The sequence below is a fragment of the Falco peregrinus genome, chromosome 16 (assembly GCF_023634155.1).
Source record: "Falco peregrinus isolate bFalPer1 chromosome 16, bFalPer1.pri, whole genome shotgun sequence".
NCBI classification, from domain to species: Eukaryota; Metazoa; Chordata; class Aves; order Falconiformes; family Falconidae; genus Falco; species Falco peregrinus.
In genome coordinates this window covers 5,106,099-5,117,262 of record NC_073736.1, presented here as the reverse complement: position 1 = coordinate 5,117,262, position 11,164 = coordinate 5,106,099, and the positions used below count along the sequence as shown (strand labels likewise).

General features: G+C 47.1%; 1 protein-coding gene across 5 annotated transcripts in view; it reads left to right on the top strand.

Annotated features, from left to right (window-relative positions):
• The first annotated feature begins 1,928 nt into the window (after positions 1 to 1,928).
• Positions 1,929 to 11,164, top strand: part of RBBP5 (RB binding protein 5, histone lysine methyltransferase complex subunit) — a 42,894-nt gene continuing 33,658 nt past the window's right edge. For 2 of the 5 annotated variants that reach the window (XM_055819679.1, XM_055819678.1), the window contains exons 1-13: positions 1,930 to 2,121; positions 2,259 to 2,284; positions 2,394 to 2,566; positions 3,351 to 3,491; positions 3,965 to 4,127; positions 4,587 to 4,696; positions 4,876 to 4,995; positions 5,281 to 5,434; positions 5,546 to 5,617; positions 6,163 to 6,280; positions 7,653 to 7,722; positions 7,835 to 8,064; positions 8,380 to 8,457. In XM_055819679.1, the coding sequence (XP_055675654.1) occupies positions 2,103 to 2,121; positions 2,259 to 2,284; positions 2,394 to 2,566; positions 3,351 to 3,491; positions 3,965 to 4,127; positions 4,587 to 4,696; positions 4,876 to 4,995; positions 5,281 to 5,434; positions 5,546 to 5,617; positions 6,163 to 6,280; positions 7,653 to 7,722; positions 7,835 to 8,064; positions 8,380 to 8,457 (1,474 nt within the window). In that variant the 5' untranslated portion in view covers positions 1,930 to 2,102. Of the gene's footprint in view, positions 2,122 to 2,258; positions 2,285 to 2,393; positions 2,567 to 3,350; positions 3,492 to 3,964; positions 4,128 to 4,586; positions 4,697 to 4,875; positions 4,996 to 5,280; positions 5,435 to 5,545; positions 5,618 to 6,162; positions 6,281 to 7,652; positions 7,723 to 7,834; positions 8,065 to 8,379; positions 8,575 to 11,164 lie in introns of all 5 variants that reach the window. The other 3 variants (XM_055819675.1, XM_055819676.1, XM_055819674.1) reach the window with 3 other exon arrangements.

Here is an 11,164-nt window from a genome sequence, read left to right as displayed (position 1 = left end):
CACCCACCCTCTGCGAGTGAGGTTTGGGGGGCTTCAGTGCCCCAGCAGTGCCGTGCTGCCCCTGCAGAACGGGGGTTTTGAAGCACCAATTACCTTAATTCAGAGGATTATGACTTTTACATGAAATACCTTGTCTTGGGACTGAAAAGCAGGTGCGGAGTTGGCCTGTAAGGAGGCTGGGGGGCTCTAACCCCATCCCACCCCCCGAGCCTGCATGGGTGCACTATTTGGGGATGGGGAGAGTGACCCCCGCCTTCCCTCAACCTGCTCATTTTCCTTAAGTTACATGACTAATGCCTTTTTTTCTTTTACTGCTTTTTCTTCTGTCTTCTTTTTCTGGGGTTTGTTTTCTTCTTTTTCTGGGGTTTGTTTTCTTCTTTTTCTGGGGTTTGTTTTCTTCTTTTTCTGGGGTTTGTTTTCTTCTTTTTCTGGGGTTTGTTTTCTTCTTTTTCTGGGGTTTGTTTTCTTCTTTTTCTGGGGTTTGTTTTCTTCTTTTTCTGGGGTTTGTTTTCTTCTTTTTCTGGGGTTTGTTTTCTTCTTTTTCTGGGGTTTGTTTTCTTCTTTTTCTGGGGTTTGTTTTCTTCTTTTTTCTTCTTCCCCCACCCCACCCCCCCCACGGTTTTATTTTTCCCTTTTTTTCTTTTTCTGGGGTTTGTTTTCTTCTTTTTTCTTCTTCCCCCACCCCACCCCCCCCCACGGTTTTATTTTTCCCTTTTTTTCTTTTTCTGGGGTTCCTTTCTTCTTTTCCTGTTTTTTTTTTTCTTTTTTTTTCTGTGGGCTTTCTCCTTGTTTTTCTGTGGTGGCTTTTTTTTGTTTTTAATTTTTCTGTGTGTTGTGTGTGGGGTTTTTTTGGGGTGTTTTTTTTTTTTTTCTTTCTCTCTAATGCAGACCTGCCCCTTCAGGAGTAAGCTGCCCCCTTAGATGCTCCAACCTCTTGGGGGGCTCAAGCCCCGACCAGCACTCACTGTCCCTGCAGCAGGGCATGGGCGTTACGTGTGTTACGGCGTTGTAGGAAAATGTACGGAGCTTTCCGCGCGCAGGGCAGCGCACTAACGGCGACGGCCGAGCTCAGCCCTTGGATTTTATTATAAAGTTGTTGTTGTTACTCTTTCGTGCCTGTGCTGCAAGAGACGTGAATGAGCTGGGGGTGGGCGCTGCGCGATGAACCTGCTGTGACAGTGCTGCCCCCGGGACAGCCCCCCCCCCCCGCCCCCCCCCCTTCTCTGGGGGGGACCCTCTCTGTGCCCCTGGGACCTCTCCTCTGGGACATATAGCTCCTTTCCCCCCCCCGCCCCCCCGGGATACAGCCCTTTCCCCTGATGCGACACCCTCTTTCCCTTCCCCACCCCCCCCCCCCCCCCCCCCAAGGACCTTACTCCTCTGTGGGGACCCCCATCTGCCACCCCTGGACCCCTTCCCCCGCCCCCCCCAAATCCTCCAGGAGCGCCCCCCCCCCCTTCTCTGCCCCCAGGACATTCCCCCCCCGCCCCTCTCTGGGAGACACACACACACACCCCACCTCCTCTGCCCCCCCGACCCCTCCTCCTCGGGGACAACGACGAGCCCCTGCTGCACCCCGGGGACCCTCCTCCTCTGGGGGACCCCCGCCCCCGCCGTGAACCCCCTCCTCTGGGAGACACACACACACACACCCATCTCCTCTGCCCCGGGAACCCCGTCCTCCGGGACACACACGCCCGGCGCCCCTGGGCCCTCCTCCCTCCGGACCCGCCGCCCCCCGGGAACCCCCGCCGCCCCCCGGGAACCCCCGCCGCCCCCCGGGAACCCCCGCCGCCCCCCGGGAACCCCCGCCGCCCGGCCGCGGGGCCCAGCCGGAACGCTCCCCCGCGCACGCGCCGGGCTGCCCGCCGCGCTGCCTGTTCCCGCGCCCGCGCGCCGCCGCGCTGCCGAGCGCCGCCGCCGTGAGGGGAGGGAGCGGCGCTGGGCCCGGCCGCCGCGGCGCGGGGCGGGGCGGGCCGCGAGGCGCCGGTGGGGCTGGCGGAGGAGAGGGCGCCCGTCAGGCGAACGCGGGGCCGGCGCGGCGCAGGCCCCCGGCGGGGTCCTTCGACGACGGGGACGGAGGGAGCGGGACGGCGGCCGCGATGAACCTGGAGCTGCTCGGTGGGTCGGGGGCGCGGGGGCCGGGCCGGGGGCGGCGGGGCTGGGCCGGGGGGCGGCGGGGAGCGGCGCGATCAGGCGGGCCGGGCCGGGCCGGCGGGCGCTCCTCACTCAAGCGCTGTCGTTGCGTTTCCTTGCAGAGTCCTTCGGCCAGAACTACCCCGAGGTAATGGTGCTCCCCGCCCCCCGCCGCCCCCGGCCCGCCGGCTGCTGCGAGCGGCACGGCGGGGCGGCGGCGGCGGCCTGAGCGCCCCCTGCGCTCCCTCTCCCCGCAGGAGGCCGATGGCACCCTGGACTGCATCAGCATGGCCCTTACCTGCACCTTCAACCGCTGGGGCACGCTGCTGGCCGTGGGCTGCAACGACGGGCGCATCGTCATCTGGGACTTCCTGACCAGGGGCATCGCCAAGATCATCAGTGCCCACATCCACCCCGTCTGCTCCCTGTGGTGAGAAGGGCTCGGCTTTGCTCGGAGTGATGGAATTCGATGTTCAGTTGCAGCTGACCTCGCAGCCTTTGCATCAGTGTGGAAGACTGCTCTCCTTTTTGTTAGAATTGATCCAGCTCCACGTTGGCTGGGCGTGCTCTGACGCCCTGACAGCCCTTAACACCCTGCACGGCTGGTTGCTGGGCTGCCAGCCCCTTGATTTTGGCCGTGTCCCTGTTAGTTGAGTATCAGGGGCTCCGATGCCCTGATGGCCCTTAACACCTGGTGCTGCTGGTTGCTGGACTGCCAGCCCCTTGAATTTGCGCATGTCCCTGTTTGCTCTCAGGGGCTCCAATGCCCTGATGGCCCTTAACACCCCACACTGCTGGTTGCTGGACTGCCAGCCCCTTGAATTTGTCCGTGCCCCTATTAGTTGAGTATCAGGGGCTCCGATGCCCTGACGGCCCTTAACACCCTGCACTGCTGATTGCTGGGCTCCCAGCCCCTTGAATTTGCCCATGTCCCCAGTGCTGAGCATCAGGTGCTTTGGTGCCCTGACAACCCTTAACACCCTGCGCTGCTGATCGCTGAACTGCCAGCCCGGTGTGGGATACGCAGTTACATTTCAGGATACTTTCCTTTAAGAGAGTTTGGAAATGCGTTATGCCTGCTAGGTTTTTGGCTCTTTGTTTTTTTTCTCACACTAACAAATTTATATCTGAGTCTGATAAGTTGGTCTAAACTGTGGATGTATGCTTTATGCATTTAGGGAGTACCTTACTTAAACTGTTTCTTATTACTGCAGCTGGAGTCGAGATGGTCACAAACTGGTCAGTGCTTCGACTGATAACATTGTGTCGCAGTGGGACGTGCTCTCAGGAGACTGCGACCAGAGATTTCGATTTCCTTCACCTATCTTGAAAGTTCAGTACCACCCTCGAGACCAGTAAGTCCTGTGAAAAAAGGGTTGAATGCTCTTATTTTGGTAGAGCTAATGATTGTTAAAATGTCTTTACTGCAGTTTGCAGAGTGATTTTTCCAAGTCTAATAGATGACCTTGGTGTATTATCTCGTGATTAGGACCCTAACTGGATTTGTTGTGGCTCTCTTTATTATGAAAATACCAGGATGGGAGGAGAATAAACGAGGGAATGAGTCTTGGAAATGTGTGTAGAAACCTCTCGTTGAGTTTACAAGTTACTGCATAAACTTGGAGAAGCTTCCAGAGAAAGAAAGGAAGTGAGATTAGACAGTAGCTCAGTGTTACTTTGTGATAAAGTAACAAAGACAAAATAAAATAATAAAAATACAGAGGTATTATGTATTCTTGATATATATTGAGATTTTTTTCCCAGGTTCTAAATGCGGAAATTCTTTTCCAGGTGAGAAACTACTCACTTTTCTTTTTCTGCTTTGCAGAAACAGAGTTTTGGTTTGTCCCATGAAGTCGGCACCAGTGATGCTAACCCTGTCAGACTCCAAGCACGTTGTCCTACCTGTGGATGATGATTCTGATCTCAATGTGGTGGCCTCCTTTGACAGGCGAGGGGAATACATTTATACGGGCAATGCCAAGGGGAAGGTGAGACTTCAGCAGGTGGCATTGGATGCAGTAGCTTAGATTACTACTTGTCTTTGCCAAGATGCTTAATGTTTCTGGGTTGCGTTCTTTGTTTTAATGTACAAATAAGGCTTCCTGAATGTCTCTTGAATAATTGATACCGCGTTGATATTATCTTCTGAATAAAGCATCACACTTTATCTTTGAAGATCTCTAGACTATAATCTTTGAGTTAGGTCTTTGTGTTGCTGTTGTCTTTGATCATATTTGTTGGATCCTTTTCCAGTGTAAATAAACCAATGTTTATGTCACAGAACTGTCGCAGAAACTGTAGTAGAACTACAGTTGCAGAATCCCAACTATTCCTGTGTAGATTGCTGAGGCTTCTGTTGTCAGGGTTAGTAGCTGATGCGAAAGGTACCAAAAGGGGATTGAGTTAAGACGAAGACACTGATTGCCTTCTGTCTCTTTAATCTTCAGATCTTGGTCTTAAAAACAGACACTCAGGATCTTGTGGCTTCCTTCAGAGTGACAACTGGAACCAGCAACACCACAGCTATTAAATCGATTGAATTTGCTCGGAAAGGAAGGTGAATTACTTTATTTATCAAATGGTATCTTTAAAGATTAATTGAAAACTATGGGGTAGCTTGACAGAATGTACAAAGTGTTAAAAACTCCTGCAGTTCTTTCGTGGAACATTTTCTGGTTCTTTTTTATTTTCTTAGCCTCTTAATGCAATGCATGTTCTGTGCCCTCCTTCCTACAGCTGCTTTTTAATAAACACAGCTGACCGGATAATCAGGGTGTATGATGGCCGTGAAATTCTAACCTGTGGACGAGATGGGGAGCCTGAACCGATGCAGAAGCTGCAGGATTTAGTGAACAGGTAAGAGGCAGCAGGATGGCTGGTCGGCCTCACTTAAAAAGGTGAGGTTTGTGTGCTCGGCACTAAGGGGATTGTCTGGATGAAGGGTAGTACCGTATCTTACTAATTGTAATGGACAGTTGTTTTCGTTTGAAACCTGTCTGTCACAATTTGATTTGAAGTTTAAATATTTGTGGATGGGAGTATGTAAGATCTCAGCCTGAAGAACAAGCCCACCCTGCAGTCCTCCATCCTCCGCTTTGTGTTGTTTAACTGTTTAACTTGTGATGCTGTCTTTGCACGCAGGACACCGTGGAAGAAGTGCTGTTTCTCTGGTGATGGTGAATACATAGTGGCGGGTTCAGCACGACAGCATGCCCTGTACATTTGGGAGAAGAGTATTGGAAACTTAGTGAAAATCCTCCATGGGACCAGAGGAGAGCTGCTCTTGGATGTAGCAGTAAGAATAACTGTCTGCTATTGCTATGTTTCTTGTTATTTTGAAAACTAAGCTTTCTTAATTTTATTTACCAATTAAGCTTCTCCTCTTTTCTCTTTCAAATAAATCTAGTGGCATCCTGTCAGACCGATCATTGCTTCTATTTCGAGTGGTGTTGTATCAATATGGGCTCAGAATCAAGTGGTAAGTGTTCTGGATTGTTTCCTTGAGAGATTCCACAGCGGTCTCTGTCTTCATAGACCGAATGGTTGCATGTTGAAGTCCTCTATTAAATCCCCGCTCAGCAAGCTTCTGAGGTTCACCCGCTTAACTTGTCTTGTTGAACGTGAGGAGGGTACCAGTTGCTGCGCTAGTTAAGCTTTGCGTTGTCTTAACTGTTACCACAGGGACGTTTTGTGTGGGAATGATGTCCTGAATGTATTTAAGTACAGGAAATCTGAGCGAGCGAGCCAAAACTGCAGTGGCTAGATGTGAACATACAGCTTTGTTTTATTCGCAATATTTAAGGAACGTTACAACATTGCTTTTTCAGTGTGAACTAACTTGTGCAGTTCCTAATTCGCTGTGTGACTGTGGACCGAAATGAGGCTTGCTTTTTTTTGTTTTGTTTTGATCTTGTATGCGGCTTGGGGGATTTTAATGCAGAATGAGATTGTAATTATATGAGTCCTCACTGTGGCTGCTGTTTCTTTGCATAAGGTAAAAATCGTTTTGAATTTGTGGTTTAGGAAAACTGGAGTGCCTTTGCGCCTGACTTCAAAGAGCTGGATGAAAATGTCGAGTATGAAGAGAGAGAGTCAGAGTTCGACATTGAAGATGAAGATAAGAGTGAACCAGAACAGACAGGTACTGCATTAAGTGTATTTCTCTGTAGCAAATAGTTTGTAGTCTTGACTACATGACCATAGTAAAAATTAAAACTAGTGATCACGGCAGTACACGTGGGCGTTGAATGACAGAACGGGAGTGGATAAATGAAGGTGTGTGAACTAACAGAGTCAGTATGATCCCTGTCAATTGCTATGCAACATTTTCTTTTTAGAAATGCCTCCCTTCTCCAATATATATTTAAGCAGAGAGCAGTAGTGAATGTACCTGTCGTGGTTTAACCTCAGCCAGCAACTAAGTACCACACGGCTGCTCGCACACTCCCCCTGCCCCTGCTGGCGGGATGGGGGGGAGAATCAGAAAAAGATAAAACTCGTGGGTTGAGATAAGAACAATTTAATAATTGAAATAAAACATAATGACAACAACAATTGAAATGAAAAGGAGAGAAAGAGTAATAAAACCCAAGGGGGAAGAAAGTCCAAGTGATGCACAGTACAGTTGCTCACCTCCAGCTGTCTGAAGCCCCCACCAGTCCCCAAGCAGTGATCGGTGGCCCCTGGCCAACTCCCCCCAGTTTATATACTGAGGATGATGATGTATGGTATGGAATATCCCTTTGGCTGGTTCAGGTCAGCTGTCCTGGCTCTGCTCCCTCCTGGCTTCTTGTGCACCTGCTCACTGGCACAGCAGGGGAAACCTGCAAAGTCCTTGATTTAGAGTAAACACTACTTAGCAAGAACTAAACCGTCAGTGTGTTATCAACATTATTCTCATACTAAATCCAAACCACAGCACTGTACCAGCTATCCAGAAGAAAATTAACTCTATCCCAGCCCGGATGTACAGGCTTGCTCTCCCAGAAGCAGTGCTGGATTTCAATCCGTGGCAGTCCTACCTGGCCACTTGGTGGTGCCAGGAAATTGTGTACTCCAAAAGGCGACAGCTAAACTGTGAAAGAAATCAGAATTATTCCCAGCATACCACAGAGCTCTCCTCATTCCCAGGCTTTGCAACACTTCTCGTATTCAGATTAATTCTTCGTTAGCAGTTTCTAATATTCAAGTGGAACATTGGCTTGTGGGAATTAAGCACTAAAATAAATTTCATCAGCTTTAGAACTAGTTCAGTGAAAACAACAAAACATTAAGATTTTAAATCTTTTATCTAGCTTTATTACTGGTGTTTTATAACAACAGGCTTGTATTAGAACATAGAAAACCAAACTAAAAACCTGGTGTATTTAAGAGGAAATACTTCAGGGTTATCTTCTGCTTTAATTCTCGCTTCTGCATGCTTAGACACTTAAGCACAATCAGTCTCGTTCTTTCTAACTCATTTGGGCTTTTCCTTACTGTCCTGAACTTGTCTTTTTCTCCCTGGTTCTCAGGAGCTGATGCTGCAGAAGATGAAGAAGTGGATGTAACTAGTGTGGATCCCATTGCTGCCTTCTGTAGCAGGTGAAAGACCATTATTTTAAAGTATGAATAGAGAATGTATCACTAATATTGCCTGCATAATACGTTATAATAGCCCCTAGTTTTAAGTGAAAGCAAACTTTTTCCTTCACAGTGATGAAGAACTAGAGGACTCCAAGGCTCTGCTTTACTTACCCATTGCTCCTGAAGTTGAAGATCCAGAAGAAAACCCTTATGGACCTCCGCCAGATGCGGTTCAGAGTTCTTTAACTGATGAGGGAATAGGTTCTGAGAAGAAGAGGCAGTCCTCCTCTGATGGACCTCAGGCACCAAAGAAGAAGCCCAAAACCACCAACATTGAACTACAAGGAGTACCTAATGATGGTGTGTGGAAGCTGCCGTTTTTTTATTGTTGGTTCTGTATCCGAGATGGTTTTTAGCCTTGCCTTAGTTTTGGCTGGAGACCTGAAGTTCAGAAGGCCACTCCTTAATTTTTTCCTTCCTTTGAAGTTACTGCTCATGACAGTTACTAATAGCCGCCGTCTCCACAAATTTTCTGGCATTTTGCAAGCTAGGAGTGAGTAAGGCATCCTGAAACTAATTTTTAATGCTGTTTGTATCTTAACCCCAAGGGCTGCGTGTGCTGATACAAACATCTTAAGGGATAATTCACATTGGTAACACATTGTCTCTCCACAGAAGTCCATCCGCTGCTGGGTGTGAAGGGAGATGGTAAATCCAAGAAGAAGCAAGCAGGCAGGCCTAAAGGATCAAAAGGTAAAGACAAAGATTCTCCATTTAAACCGAAACTCTACAAAGGGGACAGAGGTGCTTTACCTCTGGAAGGAGCAGCGAAGGGTAAAGTGCAGGCGGAGCTGGGACAGCCTTTGACAGGTAAGGAACCCAGCGTGAGCGTCGTTGGCTTGCTTGGTGGCCTTGCTTTGTACAGACCCTGACTTAATACAGTCATTAGCGTTTTATCTTCCCAAATGGCACTTGTTCACTGAATGTTTGGCTGCTGTCAAGGATAGGTAAAATTTCACAGGTTTTTTTTTTTTAAAGTGAAAGTGCTTTCAGTATTTGTAATGAAACTGCTACCCATCCCTGTGTTACTGCATACAAAGAGCACGTCGGGTTTTTAGTAAAGATTGAGCGCTATTTCAAAAGCAAAAGATCTTTTGATAGCTTTAATATTTTTGTTAACTTCTGTTGACTCTTACATAAACAGGAATAATGTTCGGTTTTGGTGGCTCGATTTTGAGGAGGGAAAATGTAGGTAATGAGGGAGGATTCTGAAGCTGAAACTGACATTTTGTGCCATCAATACTAGGCAGAGTGCGGAAGAACAGAAAAGTTTTTTAAGCAGAACTAGGAAATGGAGCACCGATAATGGTCCGTTTGATAAACAATCCCTGAAATAAAATTCAGGAGCTGAATTTTCTATTCCTAGCTACACAGCAGCCTTATTTAAATCCCAGAAAGTACAGTTGCTGTAAATGAGGATGGGTTTTGGTGGACTTTTCTCCTTTTTTCTTCCTTTTTTTTTTTAGTGTCATATTTTGTTGGTTTTGTACTAAACCAGGACTGTCGCAGTCCCTTTTGTTGGGGCCCAGACTTAGTGTCGGAGAGACTAAATGTTTCCCATCTGTCTTACTTGCTACTTCGGCTTCTTCTTTGGGAAAAGTTCATTCAAGTGCAGTAAAGAAAGCACATGTTTGAATTGATGTGGACTCCAGTTTTTTTTTGGGGGGGGGATTATAGTGAAGAACTCAGGGTTGATATATGAACAGCTTCAAAGACATAATGTAATTGATACATCAAATTTTGCATTTCCTTGAACTCAGCAGCTGCTGGTGTGGATTTTATACTGTACAGAAGTGATATTATTCCCCACCCACCCCTCATTCCCTCACTGCTGCTCCTGTGCTACCCACCTTGCTCATTGGCCTTTCTGCTCAGCTCCTGTTACGTTGCTTGTACTAGTATTGATAATTGCTGTTTGCAGAAAAAGGGAACGGGATAAAAGGAACTTAGCCTGTACGTGGAAAAAGTGGTGGATGTTTTCTGGGCTTCAATTTAATCCTTTCACACTGCACCTTGCAAAATCCAGAAATTAAACAGATAGCCAAGCATGTCCTTAGACCTTGTTTGTAGCCTGGGAGGTAATGCTGACCTTCTAGTGTTAGATTTACTGGACAGGGTGATTCACTTTTGACTTCTCAAGTCATTAGGGGTCATCCAGTATGTTTTACAATCTGATAGTAAGGAATTATCTGGATTGTGTAGATCCTCAGGTGTCTTTGCTGGCATCTGTTACACAACCTGAGTGCTCTGTTGTACCATGCTGGATGGACAGAGCGGGTTTGAAGACCAAATGAGTATAACCATTAGCTTCATCAGCAGGCCTGTTGATTTGCTTTCTTTTATCATGCTGCTAATTAACATGAGCATATGCAGAAGGATATAAATGAGAAAGGATCACACGCTGGAAGCTTAACAATGTGGCTTCCAAAATGAATTTCAGTCATCAATTGCTTCAAAAACCAGTGCTGGATATTTTGACCATTTTAGTAGCTGTCTGTTTTTAGAAAAGTACTTTTAATAGCAAGTGGTTTTGTTCAGCTTTTTCAAGGTATGGTTACGTAGCTCTGTTATCAACTTGTTTTACTAATTTGCTTGATCTGCATCGGTAGACAGATCTCAGCGTGCTTTCTTCTTGCAGCGATAGCTGTTGCGTTGATCTGTTCTGAGAGCTGGGATAATACTATTCCTACTTCCTCTAACGTGTTTCAAATGAGGCAACATTCTAGACAGATTCCTTTCTTGGTTTTTTGTGGTTTTTTTTTACACATCCTTGCAAAGCCATATTTGGGAGGATATTTCTGTGGTTTTCCCTGTAATGCTCCAGGCAGTCGTTATAATACAATTGGACTTGCTATAAAAGACAAGAGTGGAATTTTACTGCTGCAGAGCTTGGGATGTGCATACCTGTGCCAGTACAGTTAGCTTTGGGTTTTGGACACTGTAAAATGGAAATTGTCTTTTCTTATGAACAAATGGGTTTAGACCCGTGTTCCCTACTTACTTTATGCATCTATTGAAGATGGTAGAGCTCTCTGAAATCATCTATTGAAGATGGTAGAGCTCTCTGAAATTTACTTTCAGGCTTTGTTGCCTGTAAGCACTCTAAGGTGTTTTTCCATGGTAGCGTTCTTTAGCTTGATTGAGATACAGGCAAAGAATTGATATTGCATTGATGGACTTGTGTCTCTCATTAGGGCCTGTTATTGTGCTTCCTAGTGCTGTTAACTTAAGAGGATCTAACAGATCCATGCAGTAGATCTCAGTAGTCAGTGGTGGAAGTGTCTGTATGAGTCATGTTACGAGAAGAACAGATAGTGCACAGAAAGAAACCGTCACTTGGATCTTTCCAAATTCACGGTAGTCTCTTAGTCCGTGAAGTCCTTGTCTGTCTTCCTTTGTT